This window comes from Giraffa tippelskirchi, chromosome 14 (assembly GCF_054371585.1).
Source record: "Giraffa tippelskirchi isolate mGirTip1 chromosome 14, T2T-mGirTip1v1.2.pri, whole genome shotgun sequence".
NCBI lineage: Eukaryota > Metazoa > Chordata > Mammalia > Artiodactyla > Giraffidae > Giraffa > Giraffa tippelskirchi.
In genome coordinates, this window is record NC_137288.1 from 49147258 (window position 1) to 49164674 (window position 17417).

Consider the following 17417-nt stretch of genomic DNA (forward strand, 5'->3'; position numbering starts at 1 on the left):
CTAAGATCCTGCATGCTGTGAGGTGCAGCAAAAAGGAAAAAAGGACAAAAGAAAATCCAAGAATAGAAGCATGCATTTACAGAAACTTGGTATGTGATAAAAGTTACACAAGTTATAGCATGGAAAAGGTGGACTACTGTTCAATAAATGATGCTCAGATACTCAATTATTCATTAAAAAAATTGGATCTCTTTCCAGTATCATGTGTAGAAATCAACTCCACACAAATAAAAGATTCATATTTTTTAATGGAAAAATTTTAAACTTGAAGAATAAGATTTGAGGAAACCTTGGTAGTTGAGAAATTCTTTTTTTTTCCTATTTGGCATGTAGGATCTTGGTTCCCCAACCAGGGGGATAGAACCTGTCCCCTGCAGTGAAATCACAGACTCCTAACCACTGGACAGCTAGTGAATTCCCAGAAATTCTTAAAAAGAGACAAACTGTAATGGAGATGATTGACAAATTTAATCACATTAAGATCAAGTACTACTGTTCATTAAAAGATCACAGAAAGAGTAAATACAAACCATGAACTAAGGAAAGATATTATAACATATATAACCAACCAAAAGTTAGTAGCCATGATATAAAGAACTCTGAAGAATCAATAGGAAAAAAATAAATTAAATAAACCTATCGAAAAGGAAGTCCCAAGCATGAATAGGCATTTCACAGTTAGGAAGTAAACATATGCAAAGGTGCTCAATCTCACTTATAAGGAGAGAGTTGTAAATTATAACCGCAGTGAAACACTATTTCACATCCACCAGAACAATAATTTTTTTAAAGTAAAAAACACTCATAAGTGTTGATAAAGAAGTGGAGCAGTAGTAAGTCTTCTACCCTGCTAGGAAATAACCTGGTGTCATTAGGTAAATTTGTAAACATACACATTCTCTTTGACACTTGACATGTATCCTGTGCAGTATATCTATTGCATAAGAACATCAGAATACACACACAAATATTTACAGAAGCCTGATTTTAAGAAGGCAAAAACTGAAAATAAATAAATAAAAAGGCAAAAACAAGCACACAAGAAACCCAAATCCTGGAAATAATTAAAATGTCCATGGGTAGGAGAATGGAAAAATTGTTGCGTATTCATTTCAAGAAATGCTATATAACAGTTTAAAGAAAGAATGAAATACAGCTATATGCATTAACATTATTGAATCTCATAAATATGTTGAGCCAAAAAAGTTGCAGAAGAATGTATAAATGTATATGTAATTTGTGATTTTTCCCAGTATCAAAGGCCTTGATGCTGGGAAAGATTGAAGGCAGGAGAAGAAGGGGACGGCAGAGGATGAGATGGTTAGATTGCATCACTAACTCAATGGACATGAGTTTGGGTGAACTCAGGGTGACGGTGAAGGACAGGTAAGGGAAGCCTGGGTGCTACAGTCCATGGGGTTGCAAAGAGTCAGACACAACTGAGCGACTGAACAAAATGTATATATTTAATCTTTGTCCACTGTTCCTGGCACATAGTCCCCCAAACCTTGGCATTTCTTAAGTGATAAGAATAATAAAGGTGTTTTTGGTTACTTATAATAAGCCTCTTTCAACTACAAGTGTGTTTATGTTAATGAGGGGATTTTTGGAAAGCCTCTAAGGATGGAGCTGGTTGACAACAAAACCAACCTGGATTGGAGGGTTGGAACTTTCAGTCTTCCACTGTACCTCCCAAGATGGCAGAGGAGTTGAAAGTTGACCAGTCACCAATGGCCAAAGATTTATTTAATCAACCATGCCTACATATGAAACCTCCATAAAAATGCAAAAGTCTTGGAGAGCTTCTGTGTTGACGAACACAGAGGAGTTTCGAGAGAGCAGAAGCCCAAAGAGCAGAGAAGCTCTGTGCCCTTTCTCCACACCTCACACTATGCGTCTCTTCATCTAACTCTCCCTGATTTGTAACTTTATTTACTTAATTCTTTCAAAAAACATTTATTCATTTATTTGACTGTGCTGAGTCTTAGCTGCCCCACCTGGGATCTAGTTCCCTATTGGTTTTCAGTCGCTCAGCCATGGCTGACTCTTTGTAACCCTGTGGGCTGCAGCATGTTAGGCTTCCCTGTCCTTCACCATCTCCCGGAGCTTGCTCAAACTCACGTCCATTGAGTCGGTGATGCCCTAGTTCCCTGACCAGGGATCAAACCCGGACCCCCTGCTTTGGGAGCACAGAGTCTTAGCCACTGGACCACCAGAGAAGACCCTATTTAATTTTTTTTTTTAAAGAAAGAATCTTTATTTACTTATTTACTTACTTACTTACTTTTGGCTGTGTTGGGTCTTAGCTGCTGCATGCAGGCTGAGTACCTGCATCATTCGGGATCTCAGTTCCTTGACCAGAGAAGGAATTGGAGTCCCTTGCATTGGAAGGCAGATTACTAACCACTGGACCACTAGGGATGTTCCCTGATTTGTACCTTTTATAGTAAAGGTGTAAAGTAGTCAGTAAACTGTGTTCTTGAGTTCTCTGAGCTGCTCTAACAGATTAACTGAAACTGCAGTGAGGGTCACAGGACCCTCCAATTTAGAGCCATTGGGTTAGAAGCACAGGTAACAACCTACACCTCTGATTGGGCATCTGAAGTCAGGATGGGGGACAGTCCTATAGTACTGAACCCTTAAACTGTGGTATCTGACATTTTCTCTAGATAGATAGTGTCAGAATTGAACTAAATTGTAGAATGCCCACCTGGTGTCACAGACTGTTTCATGCGTGTAAAACCTATACATCTGGTGTCACAAGTGAAGTAGAGTTGTGGTAGACTATTGAGAGCAGAGGACACACACAGCAGGAGTGTGTGCTTTTTCTTTTATGGTAAATAAATTCACAACAAAAAACATAAGGGATTTCCCTGGTGGCTCGGTGGTTAAGACTACATTGCTTCCAATGCAGGGGCTGTGAGTTTAATCCCTGGCTGGGGAACTAGCTGCATGGTACGGCCATAAATTTTTTTTTTTAATTTAAAGGCCAAATAACCTATTATAAACAGAAAGAAAAAGTACACATTTCAGATCAGAGGGATTACCTCATAGTAGTCAGTCAGTTCAGTCACTCAGTCATGTCTGACTCTTTGCGACCCCATGCACCGCAGCACGCCAGATTTCCCTGTCCGTCACCAACTCCCCGAGCTTGCTCAAACTCATGTCCATCGAGTTGGTAATGCCATCCAATCATCTCATCCTCATAGAAGAGAGATGACATTTTGGGAGGGGTACACCAGGCCTCCAGAATGTCAGGAACTTTTCTTAAACTTTTCTCACTTTTTCTTAAGTTGGGTGGTGGCTACACACGGTGTTTGTCTTTTAACAGACAATTAGATTGTACACACTCTTTTGAATGTATGAAATAAATATAAAAACGTAAAAACAGATTGAACAAGAAAATGTAAAGTCCTTGTAGAAATACTGGCAAATCAAGATCTTAATAAATGGTCAGTATCATTTTTTGTACATAAAGAAAAAATTAAACTGCATGATTTTTATTTTATCTTTTTTTCCAGCCAAATCACACACTTGTGGGATCTTAGTTCCCTGACCAGGGATTGAAAGCAGGCCCCCAGCATTGGGAGCTTGGAGTCACAACCACTGAACTGCTACGGAAGTCCCTCAAGTGCATGGATTTTTGAAGAAAAAAGAATCTGTTTTACAACCAAAATGTGAAAACACCAACAATTTAAAATTTTTAAGATGCTTTATTCAAAGTTAGTTCCTTTAAATAACATGGCAATTAGAGGTAATGCATCGGGAGAAAGTTGTCAAAGGCCCATGTGACTGGAAGTATATAATCAGATATTAACATATTTTAATATGCTAAATTAAAGCCTTTGACTGTGTGGATCACAACAAACTGTGGAAAATTCTTAAAGAGATGGGAATACTAGACCACTTGACCTGTTTCCTGAGAAATCTGTATGTAGGTGAAGAAGCAACAATTAGAACTTGACATGTAACAACAGACTGGTTCCAAATCGGGAAAGGAGTACGTCAAGGCTGTATATTGTCACCCTGCTTATTTAACGTATATGCAGAGTACATGATTCGAAATGCCAGGATGGATGAAGCACAAGCTAGAATCAAGATTCCTGGGGGAAATATCAATAATCTCAGATATGCAGATGACACCCTTATGGCATAAAGAGAAGAACTAAAGAGCCTCTTGATGAAAGTGAAAGAGGAGAGTGAAAAAGTTGGCTTAAAACTCAACATTCAGAAAACTAAGATTATGGCATCCGGTCCGATCACTTCATGGCAAATAGAGGGGAAAGCAATGGAAACAGTGAGAGACTATTTTCTCGGGCTCCAAAATCACTGCAACTGGTCACTGCAGCCATGAAATTAAAAGATGCTTGCTCCTTGGAAGAAAAGCTATGCTCAATCTAGACAGCATATTAAAAAGCAGAGACATTACTTTGCCAACAAAGGTCCATCTAGTCAAAGCTATGGTTTTTCCAGTAGTCATGTATGGATGTGAAAGCTGGACCATAAAGAAAGCTGAATGCTGAAAATTTGATGCTTTTGAACTGTGGTGTTGGAGAAGACTCTTGAGAGTCCCTTGGACTGCAAGGAGATCCAGCCAGTCCATCCTAAAGGAAATCAGTCCTGAATATTCATTGGAAGGACTGATGCTGAAGCTGAAATTCCAATACTCTGGCCACCTGATGCGAAGAGCTGACTCATTTGAAAAGCCCCTGCTGCTGGGAAAGATTGAAGGCGGGAGGAGAAGGGGACGACAGAGGATGAGATGGTTGGATGGCATCACCGACTCGATGGATATGAGTTTGAGTAAGCTCTGGGAGTTGGTGATGGACAGGGAAGCCTGGCATGCTGCAGCCATGGGGTCGCAAAGAGACAGACATGACTGAAAGACTGAACTGACTGAATATATTTTAACTTTTTTTTTTCTTCTTTGATTTTCCCTCAGCCAAACACAACCAACCCCTGACACCAATTCAAGAAAATGGCAAGCTCTATGCTTTCTTGCCCCAGGAGAACTTTGTCCCAGGCTACCACTTTGGTGGCCTCCAAAGAACCATGCTTCCTGTATTCCTGTTTCTGCCATAGTCCCTTTTCATCAATCCAGGATGGCCCTGTGACCTGTCTTAGCCCACAGAGTATGGCAGAAGGAATGCTGTTTCAGGTCCCAACTTAAAGTCTACAGGCTTTCACTTTTATTCTCCAGGGGAAGTCAGCCCTCAGTAAGAAGTATTCCTACCTCTTTGTAAGAATCCCAACTTCAGCCAAAAGGAGAGGCACAGAAAAGAGACCTTGGAGGTGCTAGCCAGCAACCAGGACCAAGTTGATAGCCCATGTGAGGAAGGCATTTGAAAGTGACTCCCCTAAGAACTGCCCAGGCTGATATACCACCTGAACCTGGTTCCACCAAGCCCTGCCCCAATGGCATGAGCCAAATGAAGAAAATGATTGTTGTTTTAAACCACTGGGTTTGGAGCTAATTTGTGGTACAGCAATTGATAGCTGAAACAGGGTGCAGAGTACAAAAGATACTTTCCCCCTGGGATTTCCGCCCCCCCACTAAAAACTGAAATTCTTAGGAGAATGCAGAGTTTTGGAGTGGGGATAGAGAAAAGGACTTTGGAGGTGAGAAAAGGACTTAGAGGCATTGATACAGTACCTTGAAGAATCATGAGGAGGGAAGTTTCTCCAGATTCAGAAGATTCCATTTAGGCTAGTAAGAAGAGATGGTCTTCCTTACCCTCCTAAATACATAAACAGTCCATCTAGGGAGTTAGGATTAAAAGAAGCCTTGCAAGTGGTTCCCACATCTCAAGTAGTACAAAGGCAACAGGAAATCAATGGATCTAAAGAGGGTATACAGACAAGAAAGAGCCTGTAAGCTCACCACCCAGAGCTTGGAACTTGTTAAAACTGGAACCCGAGCTCCTAAATGTTCGCTACCAGTTCCACAGACAGGGTCTTTGAGTCAAATGTTACAGAAAGTGCAGACATACAGCTGGCAAAGTCTAAACTCAAGTCACTGAAATTGTCTTTACCTTTCCAGAAAGAAACATACTTACAAAATAAATTTGAGAAGATAGGAGTCATTAAGAACTCTCTTTCCTTGCCCTTCATTTTTTAGGTGTTTTCATTTTGGGAGAATTTAATCTCATCAGCAAATCCTAGCAAGATTACTCCCCTCTTCTTTCTGCCAACTTATAATATTTTATCAAATTGGTTTCATCACAGTACATACATATCAGTGCTAGCTTCCAGATTAGCAGTGAATTCTGTGAACTTCCCTCTGTTATGGGAGGGGACCACTCAGGGGCTTGGACATGTGACTAGCTTTGGCCAATGGCACCAGAAAACATGATGCATGCTGAACTTTGACAGGCACTTGCATATTGGAGCTTTTTCTTTTGAGGTTCTGTGACAGCTTAAGTGGGAAACCAATTTATGCTATTAGAGATGCCTATGGAGGAAGGTGAGATCCACTTCTTAACAAGCTCGGACTAACTGCCAGCCATGTGAGTGAGACCATTGTGTACCATCCAGCCCTAGTCAAGCTGCCGGTGACTGCTGCTTGTCGTATATAGTGAATCCAACAGAACTGCCCAGTTAAGCTTAGCCCAAGTTACAGAATCATGAGCAAATAAATGGTTCCTAGTTGAAGATCATGGCATCCAATCCCATCACTTCATGGCAAATAGAAAAAGTGGAGGCAGTGACAGATTTTATTTTCTTAGGCTCCAAAATCACTGTTCATGGCAACTGCAGCCATGAAATTAAGATATGCTTGTTTCTTGGAAGGAAAGCTTTGACAAACCTAGACAGCATATTAAAAAGCAAAGACATCACTTTGCTGACAAAGATCTGTATAGTTCAAAGCTATGGTTTTTCTGGTGGTCATGTATGGATGTGGGAGTTGGACCATAAAGAAGGCTGAGTGCCAAAGAATTGATGCCTGTGAATTGTGGTGCTGGAGAAGACTCTTGAGAGTCCCTTGGACAGCAAGAATATCCAACCAGTCAATCCTAAAGGAACTCAGTCCTGAATATTCATTGGAAGGACTGATGCTAAAGCTCCAATACCTCGGCCATGTGATGTGAAGGGCTGACTCATTGGAAAAGATTCTGATGCTGGGAAAGACTGAAGGCAAAAGAAGAGTGTAGCAGTGGATGAGATGGTTAGATCACCGACTTAGTGGATGTGAATCTGAGCGACCTCCGGGAGATAGTGAAGGACAGGGAAGCTTGGCTTGCTGCAGTCCATGGGGTCACAGAGTCAGACACGACTTAGCCACTAAACAACAACATCTGAAACTATTTACTGACCACTGTTCACCAATATCTACAATATAGTAAGCAATATATAGTTGGACAACATTCTGATTACTACAAAGTTACTGTTTTTCCTGATTTCTGCTGTAACACATATACTGAAAAGAATGAGCCTACATGTAAGGAATGGTTGGGTAAAGAAAAAAACATGCAGATCACTAGTCAAGATTGCAAACATTTGTCATTCATTTATACTACTGTATCCTGAACATCAACATCTCTAATCATCTGGTTAGTTTCATGAGCTAAGAGACAGTCCATGCATGACTCACGATCTTTTAGTTAATATGACAAGGATTTCACATTTTCATGACGGAATGGTTCTCTAGAAGGAACTTTAAATGCCCACTAAAGCCTTGTGTGGCTAATTAAACACACCAGCATTTGTCTTGTTGGGCTTCCCAGGTGGCGCAGTGGTAAAGCATCTGCTTGCCAATGCAGGAGACACAAGACAAGCGAGTTCCATCCCTGGGACAGAAAGATCCGCTGGAGAAGGAAATGGCAACCCACTCCAGTATTCTTGCTTGGAGAATCCCATGGACAAAGGAGCCTGGCAGGCTACAGTCCATGGGGTCGCAGAGAGTCAGATACAACTGACACACACACATTTGTTTTCTTTCCTCAGCAGTGGGGAGGTTGTTAGTAGTGATGCAATTTTTCCTTTCAGGAATTGCTGCAAGTAAACTGTTGCATTTACATGGCCATAGATATAGATAGGAATTCTGATAAATTGTGTACATTATATTTAAATTACCCAATTTAAATTATTTGTATTTAAATCGACCAACTAATTACAGAATCATCCCTTTGATTTGAAAGGTTATGGCTTCAGGAAAATTTTCAGTTTAGCTTGAGGTGATCTGTTTCCTAGGTTTCTCAGGATGGTGGCATCCTGAAACAACACAGACTTACTCACAGTTGTGAAAGAAAAATGACCTTTTTTATTTTGGTGAATGTGAAAAAAAATACCTCTAAACTCAAACAACAAGCATTTATGTCTACAGGCAGAAACAAATAAATCCAGAATGGTCATTGGGCATTATAGGTTAAACATAATAAACATACATTCTGATTGAGTAACAACTATGGGAATTTTTTGTAACATTTTTAAAAAACTGTTCTCTAATGCAGAGGAAATAATATACCATGGTATCAAATGTTCTTTTCTGATAAATGAAGCAATTAAGAAGTTTTTATTTGTTCAACCTAACTAGTGCTATTGATGGGGGGAAAAAAAAACAACAATAATTCTTCTAACACCACTCAACATGAACTTATCAAACTTGATTTTCATTAGAATGTAGTTATTTTTCATACTAATAAGTCACAAACCAAGACCCAGATTTTTGTATGTATGGGCGAAAGTGCTAAGATGCTTCTGACATTCAATTCACTCCAGTATTCTTGCCTGGAGAACTCCATTGACAGAGGAGCCTGGTGGGCCACAGTCTATGGGGTTGCAAACAGTGGGACACGACTGAGCACACACACACACACACACACACACACACAAGCATTAAGATGAAAAACTTTGTTTTTTGGTCATTATGTAATGGCCTCTAATGAAAAGTTCAATTGACTTTGAAAGCTAAAACAGGAGAGATCAAAGAAATCCCACAGGAGTTGAGGTTACTTTGTTTTTAGCTTTCTTCAGTATCTCTTCACGAACATGAATGGCATCTGACCACAACACCCCTCTTCCCAATTTGTCGTCCACCGTCTACTGCTCCATTCTCCCCACATGAACCCGATTACTTAATGCCCCTCACAAACACATGCCCTGACACTTTTGTTCCAACTGTGTGTTCCATCTTTACTTCCTTACATGTCTAGCCAAACATACAACACACACGCCCATACACACACCCCTACGATTCTGGAGGGTCTTCATTTGGACAAGCATATCTATGTTTCTGACGTACACGAATGATGAGTCGATCCACGTAATTAACCACGAGGGTTTGGCAAATCCAGTAAAACAGAAAATACACTTTATTACTCGAACTTTTGAAGAATCAAAAAAATCCGCCAGTCTTAGTGGATTTGTTATTGCAAAACACAAAATATTGCCTAAACATTTTTAAGACCTTATGACTAAGCCTAGTCCTCCAACAATGACCTTTATTTGTCGTTGAGTTAGGGTACTACAGGCCAGGATTAGGATATTTAATGAAGCTCAATAAAGGCTTTTATAGAAGCGTAGTCTATGTGAAGCCCTTTGCGAACACTATTTAACTTATTCCTGACAACTCTGTAGCACAGGCTTTCCCGTGCTTGGTTCTCAGCCGCGTTTCGGCGACGGGTCGGGGAGGCATGTGCAACCCGCAGCGTTGGGCGCCGGGACCCTTGGAAGCGGCGGTGACGTCACAGAACCTCTGTGCGGAGGTTCACAGGGGCCCTCTTTGTCTCGGGGGTCCACGCCCAGGCCCACATAGAACCACTAGGCTCTGGGGCGGAAAGGACGGCGCTGGGTCTCTCGGCGTCGGTTCTTTCCGCGTGGGGACCCACGTGCTCGCGGCAGGGGCAGGTCCAACCACGAGGGCTGCGGCCCTGACGTTCTCCTGAGGGCGCAGCCGAGGTCGCGGCGCCAGGAGCTCGAAGCCGAACGGGTTCGCTTGGGGGTCATGGCGAGGCGGGAAGATGCCAGGACCCTCTGGACCGGGAGAACATAAGTCCCTCGGGAGATCCCCTCCGCTGCTCGCGGGACTGGCTCTCCCGCCTCAGTGACCGGGTGGCCTGCTCAGAGCGCCCGCGCCTGCGAGGGACCTCGCTTCCCTCTAACTTCGCGAGGGTGAAAGGGGCCGGGCCCCAGGCGGCGGCGGCGGCGGCGGCGGCGGCGGCGGCGGCGGCGGCGGCGGGCGGCGGCGGCGGGCGGCGGCGGGCGGCGGCGGCGGCGGCGGCGGGCGCCGAAGCCCCGCCCCGGCCCGCGCGGCCTGCCGGATTCGCCCCGCCCTCTGCGCGCCACCGGCCGCCCCTCTTCCTCCTGCGCCACAGTTCCTGGCGGCTGGCCTGGTCGCTAGTCGCGCTGCGAGCTCGCGTGGGCGGCGGCGGGCGCGGGTCCTGGCCCTGCGAAGAGCGCGCCGCGCGCCTCCTTCCCCCCCGGGAGCGGCGGGACGCGGAAGTGACGTGCTGCCCGGGCAGGAGCTCGTTTGAATCGGTTCCCGGGTGATCCTCGAGCCTGCTGCTGCGGCCGCGGCTGCCGCCGCCGCCGAGGGAGGAACTGAGCGCGGCAGGGTAGAGGCCTCGCGCCGCCCCGGGCGCTGGAGCTGAAGGCGCAGAGCGGGGCCCGTACTTCGGTGTTCAGCTCGGTGGCCGCAGGCGCCGGCACGGCTGTTTTCTCTCCCCGTCCCCCAATATGGCAGCGACGGGTGGCGGCGGGCCCTCGGTGGAGCCCGGAGAGGGTGGCGGAGGCGACGGCCCCAGGACGGTGTACTTGTTTGACCGGCGCGAGAAGGAGTCGGAGCTCGGGGACCGGGCGCTGCAGGTCGAGGAGCGCTCGGACTTCGCGGCGTTCCGCGCCTCCGTGTGTCAGGTACGCGACGGGGCGACAGAGGGATGCGCGGGTGGAGTTTGGGTTGGGAGGGTGACGAGAAGCCCAAGTTGCTCACCGCGGGGCAATAAACCTGTCACCCGGCTCGGGTCCTGCGGCCTTGGCGTCTCCCTCCAGGGTGCCCGCCATGCCCGAGGCGGCGGGGAAGCCTGGGGGCCGGTCCCGGCGCCGGGCCTGAGAGTGCGGGGCCGGCGGGTCGGTGGGCCTCCCTCTAACCCCGGCCTTGTGGCCGGGATCGCGGCGTCCGGGCGGTGGTACCGCCGGTTTCGAGAGCTCGACCTTCGCACTGAGGCCGTGCAGCTCATCTTTTGAGTCGGGAAAGCCACTTGTGTCTCTTTTGGGTGGAACTTTTGTTTTTCTTCTCTTCTTTTTAAGAGAGCGGAGTTCTCCCACGCTGGCTCAGTTAGGAATGTCGTGATAGCTAGAAGTTGTGAGATTCCAGGAGTCGATTTTTCCTAGGTTCCTTCAGTGATGCAGTAATTTCCCGGGTCGTCCTGTCAAGGTTTGCGGGCGCGCCCTGGCGGGTCCTTCCGTAGTGGAAACGCTTGACCTAGAGTTCCTCGCAGGTGGAGCTCTCTTGTGGTTTCCTGCACTCCCCAGCCCCTTGGGGGCGGGGGGGCGGAAGGTTCTGAACCACTCGAAGGGTGTCCGAGGGTATCTGCGGAACACTTGAGGACCGATATACTCCCTGTATTAGTTTGCTTGAAAAGTTAGTAACTGTGTAGGCAAAGCCCTACTTTAAACTGGAAAGTCTTTTCTAGATCTGAGGTGTTGCTGGTGCCTGAGCTTTAAAGAATGGATGTTATTTATCATGAGCTGCTTCAACCACTTGGGGCTCTTTCTAAAACACTTGGCTAATCAAGAAAAAGGACTTGATGTGAAGCAGTGTTTTAAGCTTGAGTAGACTGATGTCTTAGGGCTTCCCAGGCGGGTCAGCGATAAAGAATCCCTCTGCCAATGCAGGAGATGCGGGTTCGATCCCTGGGTGGGGAAGATCCCCTGGAGAAGGAAATGGCAACTGAGTCCAGTATTCTTGCCTGGGAAATCTCACGGACAGAGGAGCTTAGCGGGCTACAGTCCATGGGGGTCGCGAAGATTCGGACACGACTGAGCACGCACGCAGGCTGATGTTTTAGTACTCTTAATTCCGTATAGTAGATGAAATAATTGAAATCAAGACCCATAGGCAGGAAAAGAAACGATGTGAGAGCAAGCACTTTGATTTGTTCTGTATTTCCAGGGTCTAGAATCATGCCTGGTATGTGGTAAATAGTCAAATTAGAATGACGACAAAATCGTACGAACTCAGAAGTTTATTCTCTGTCTGGATGTAGCACATTCCCATGTCCTTGAAAAGTGAATAAATGAATGCTCATTATTTTTGATGAATGTTTTGTATTTATCAGGGAAAGGGAAACTTATTTTTGTAGTTGATTATTTAAAATATTCATATTGGTTATATGTAAATGATTTAAAATCATGACACATAAAAATGACTTTAAAATGTCAGCACATTAAAAAAAAATAAGGAACCAGAGGGGGAGAAAATAAACCTTTTATTCGCTGTGAAATTTATAACCACTGTTAGTAATTGGAGTTATTTCTTTGTGTTCTTACCATCACCCCCCATTTTTAAATAATCTTAATACATGTCTGTATTCCATTTTTTTCACTTAATATTGTCAGTATTTTTCTGTTTTAATGCATATCTTCATAGTCAAAGTGGTCTGTTTTGAACCAGTGTGTACATATACAGAGCTCTTTTTGTTTGCATTTGCATTAGATTTTAAGCAATGTCATGATAAACATGTTTGAATGCAGTCTTTTTTTTTGAGATTTATTTTTATTTTTGAGTTTAAGCTTTTTTTCCCCCTCCATTTAAAAAAAAAATAAACTCTAGTTGGTTTATAATGTGGTGTTAGTTTCATGTGTACAGCACAGTGATTCATTTTACATATATAAATTTTTTCAAATTCTTTTCCCTTACATACGTAGGCTTATGTCTTTGTTTTCTTTGGTTTAGAATCTTAGAAGTCAAATTCCTGGATCAAAGGTCAGGAATATCAAAGCTCTTGATACGTATTTTTAAATTGTTTTTCAGAAAGATTGTACTAATTTACCCTTCCCTCTAGAAATAATTCTCCCATGTCAAAAGTGTCAGTAACTGTTACATGTATAGGGGAAGTGTATTAACCTCTTATTGCGGAAGTGGTAACTCACTTTTGGAGATGATGACTCACCTAAGTCAAACAGATAGTACAAAAGTTAGAATTCAGATCCAGAACCCAAGTTCTTTTTGTTACATACCATTCAAATGATATTCTTTGTTATAGGGAATAGATATATTTGTTCCATTCCTTCAGTATTTTAATAAGGAGAATACTCCCTTTGACTAATTCTTTTCCTCCCTCCTCCTACTTTTTCCTGCTGGAACAGAGAAGGTTAACTTTAATTAGAAGGGAAAGGGAAGAACTAGTAAGAAAAAAATAAAAAGGAAGGCTAACTTTTTTTTTTTTTGAGAATTTAAAGCTAGATTATGCCACCTAATCCTACAACTTTGTCTCCATTACATACATGAAGAACTAAAATAAGTTCATAAGCAGTGAAACTGGGATTGGAATCTAGGTCTGTCTGCTTGATTTTAAAGCTTGTTTTTGTTTTTAAACAATCTCCACAGCGCCCACACTATTTTCCATGGTAGAGGAGGAGGCAGATAGTGCACTAAATTAAAGTTTTTCATTAAAACTTAAACTAATAAGTGTTTGTAGTGCTAGGAAGTATTATGGGTCCTAAACTGTTATATGGGGAGAAGCTCACTTTGTAGAAAAAAGGAGCAGTCAAAAGGCAGGAATAGAAGGTGGATTTGACAGAAGCCTTTAGACCTGTGACAAGCAGTTATTGATTCACCTGAGCCCTTGTGACCTCGCAAAATCAAAGATTAGAAAATAACTTATTTGGCTAGTTCTTAATATGCCCAGTCATTAAGTCCCATGTGTGCAAACCCTCCTCTCCACCCCTAATTTTGAGGAGATACTACTTTTTCCCAGTGGTTCCACTATACCTTGTCACCCTATTATAGCACTTGTTATAACATTGTACTTAAACTTGTCTCTGTTCTGGAGGTTAGGAGCTTTATCTAATAGTTGGTTTATAAACTGTTTAGTTAAAAGAATCAATCTCTTCCTTCAGAAAAAATTTTTGTATATAGGGTATGCTGTGTTAAAATTTCCAAAAGATGAAAAGAAAAAAAATAAAAGATAGATGTAGGAAAGAGTAGAATAATAACCTGAGAGCTAATTAATGAAAGTTCATTTTATTAAAGCTTATACCAGTGCTGATCCATGAAATCAGCTTTGAGTTTCTTAGAAGTGAAAACAAAGGAGAGAGAATCAATACAAAACCCGCAAAGTCTATAAAATAAAAACATTCCAGCTGCTAAGAATGCAAACCTTTGATTTGAGAAAAATTTCTCTCTAAATTCCTCACAAATCCTGATAAAATAGACAACATTATTATAGATAGCAGAGGCTCTTATTTTGTCTTTTAACGCAAGGTAGAGTCAGACATGATGTAGCAACTAAACAACAACAGCCCTTTGTGTTATTTAGGGTATTGCAACTTGCTTTAACCAGTTACCACCCACATTTTTTTTTAATTTATTTATTTTAATTGGAGGCTAATTATTTTACAGTGTTGTAGTGGTTTTGCCATACATTGACATGAATCAGCCATGGGTGTACATGTGTTCCCCATCCTGAACCCCGCCTCCCACCTCCCTACCCATCCCATCCCTCAGGGTCATCCCAGTGCACCAGCCCTGAGCACCCTGTCTCATGCATCGAACCTGGACTGGCGTTCTGTTTCACATACGATAATACACATGTTTCAATGCTATTCTCTCAAATTATCCCACCCTCGCCTTCTACAGAGTCCAAAAGTCTCTTCTTTACATCTGTGTCTCTTTTGCTGTCTCGCATATAGGGTCATCGTTGCTATCTTTCTAAATTCCATATATATGTGTTAATACACTGTATTGGTGTTTTTCTTTCTGACTTACTTCACTGTGTGTAATAGGCTCCAGTTTCATCCACCTCATTAGAACTGATTCAAATGCATTCTTTTTAATAGCTGAGTAATATTCCATTGTGTATACGTACCACAGCTTTCTTATCCATTCGTCTGCGGATGAACATCTAGGTTGCTTCCATGTCCTGGCTATTGTAAACAGTGCTGCAATGAACATTGGGGTACATATGTCTCTTTCAATTCTGGTTTCCTCGGTATGCCCAGCAGTGGGATTGCTGGGTCGCATGGTAGTTCTATTTCCAGTTTTTTAAGGAATCTCCGCACTGTTCTTCATAGTGGCTGTGCTAGTTTGCATTCCCAACAACAGTATTAAGAGTTCCCTTTTCTCCGCACCCTCTCCAGCATTAACTGTTTGTAGACTTTTTGATAGCAGCCATTCTGACCTACGTGAGATGGTACCTCACTGTGGTTTTGATTTGCATTTCTCTGATAATGAGTGATGTTGAGCATCTTTTCATGTGTTTGTTAGCCATCTGTATGTCTTCTTTGGAGAGATGTCTGTTTAGTTCTTTGGCCCATTTTTTGATTGACCACCCACATTTTTGTAGAGGTTTCTTAAGTGTACTGTGGATGTTCCTGGTTTTGGGGTGATTCAGGGACAGAGTGATTGGATATAATACCAAAGCACACATCAGTAAAAGCTAGTTTTTTGTTCAGAGATATGCATTGAAGTATATAGCTTCTGATTGATCTAATCCATTAAACAAGTTTAAAGTATTTCAGGATGTTGTGGTTTGCAGTTCATTAGCCTGTCATAAATATTTCTTCAGATTGGCTTTTGAGAGAAGTTGGGCAGCAATAGTTTGAAGCTAACCTAAAGACATGGAGGGCCGGTTCTTTATGTTACTGATTAAATAAAAATCCATATGCTTTAACTTGAACCCAGAAAAAGGTGGAGTTGAAGTGATCTTATAAAAATGAAACAGCCCAGTCAAGACTCTTGCCCAATATAGAATGTCATCCTGCTTTCATATAGAGAAGGGCAGACAAAATGTTTCTGTATTCAGGGCTATTTTGGTACTCATACAGGAAAGACTCTGTCAGGTAACACAAATTTTTAGATCAAAAATATGGAGAGAGAAGGGTATGACATCTTGAATAAAAGTATAATGACTAATGTAAAAATAATTTGTTTGTGAAATACCAGAGCTATAAAATATTTAGAAAAGTTATGAATTTGAGAAATAATTTTGTAAAGAATTATATATAAAGCAAAGAAAAAAGATAGTTTATGTATCTTTTTTTTTTAGTTTATGTATCTTGAATAAGAGAACCATGGAGAGAGTGTATGAAATACTTGTATATGCTTTTCAGATGTACATCAATCTTGATTCAACTTGACACAGTTTTTCAGTAATTATAAAAATGCATGTTTTGTTCTACAGGATATATAACCACATGATCTAACAGTTGGGGTGTTGCAGAAATAAAGTAATAAAGAACTGAAAAATAAAGACAGTCTTAATTATATAAAAACCTAATAAAGGTGTGTGAAGTTGTCTTGTGTAAGCAAAGTTGTCTTCTGTAAGCAAAATTTCTTCTGTAAGAAATTTTTATTTCTGTAAGCAAATAGAATCTTTTCTCCGTCAGTGTATTGTCTATAGCTTCATTTCTCTTGGGTGGAATTGGGTAGAGTATGAATATTTTTAATTTTACTAAAGTATACCAAATTGCTTTTCAGTATGGTTTTAGCCCTGTCTGCAATGTGTAAGTCCATTTTCCCTATATTGAGAGCTATACTTAATTTGTTTTTCTTTCAAAATAGCAGTCCTTTAATAGAACTTTTATTTAATTGAAGTAAATAGTTGATTTATAGTGTTAGTGTCAAGTGTATAGCAAACTGCTTTAGATGTACACAAACACACAGATGTATATGTGTATATACACACACATACACAGACTCACACTTTTTTGGATTATTTTCCATTGTAGGTTATTATAAGGTAATTGAATATAGTTTCCTGTGTTGTACAGTATGTTCTTATTCTGTATTTTATATATAGTAGTGTATATCTGGTTTTTGTTATTCTTTGGCTGTGCAGTTTGTGGGATCTTAGTGCCCCAACCAGAGACTGAACCCAGACCACCATAGTGAAAGCACTGAGTCCTAACTACTGGACTGCCAGGAAATTCCCCAGTAGTATCTATCTGTTAATCCCAGACTTCTAATTTATCTCGCCCTCCTGCTTTTCCCTTTGGTAACTATAAGTCGTTTCCCATGTCTGTGAGTCTGTTTCTGTTTTGTAAATAATTTCATTTGTATCTTTTTTTTTAGATTCCACATGTAATTGGTGTCGTGTGATATTTGTCTTTCACTTACTTCACTTCATCTGATAATCTTTAGGTCTATCCATGTTGCTGCAGATGGCATTATTTCATTCTTTTTTATGGCCGAGTAATACTCCATTCTTTGTGTGTGTGTGTGTGTGTGTGTGTGTGTACACACACACCACATCTTCTTT

The 17417-nt window shown here is 42.0% G+C and overlaps 1 protein-coding gene across 3 annotated transcripts in view; it reads left to right on the forward strand.

The window, feature by feature from the left end:
- The first annotated feature begins 10309 nt into the window (after window positions 1-10309).
- SMCHD1 (structural maintenance of chromosomes flexible hinge domain containing 1) overlaps window positions 10310-17417 on the forward strand; it is a 108123-nt gene continuing 101015 nt past the window's right edge. For all 3 annotated transcript variants that reach the window (XM_081561891.1, XM_081561893.1, XM_081561892.1), the window contains exon 1: window positions 10310-10851. In XM_081561891.1, the coding sequence (XP_081418017.1) occupies window positions 10675-10851 (177 nt within the window). In that variant the 5' untranslated portion in view covers window positions 10310-10674. The remainder of the gene's footprint in view (window positions 10852-17417) is intronic.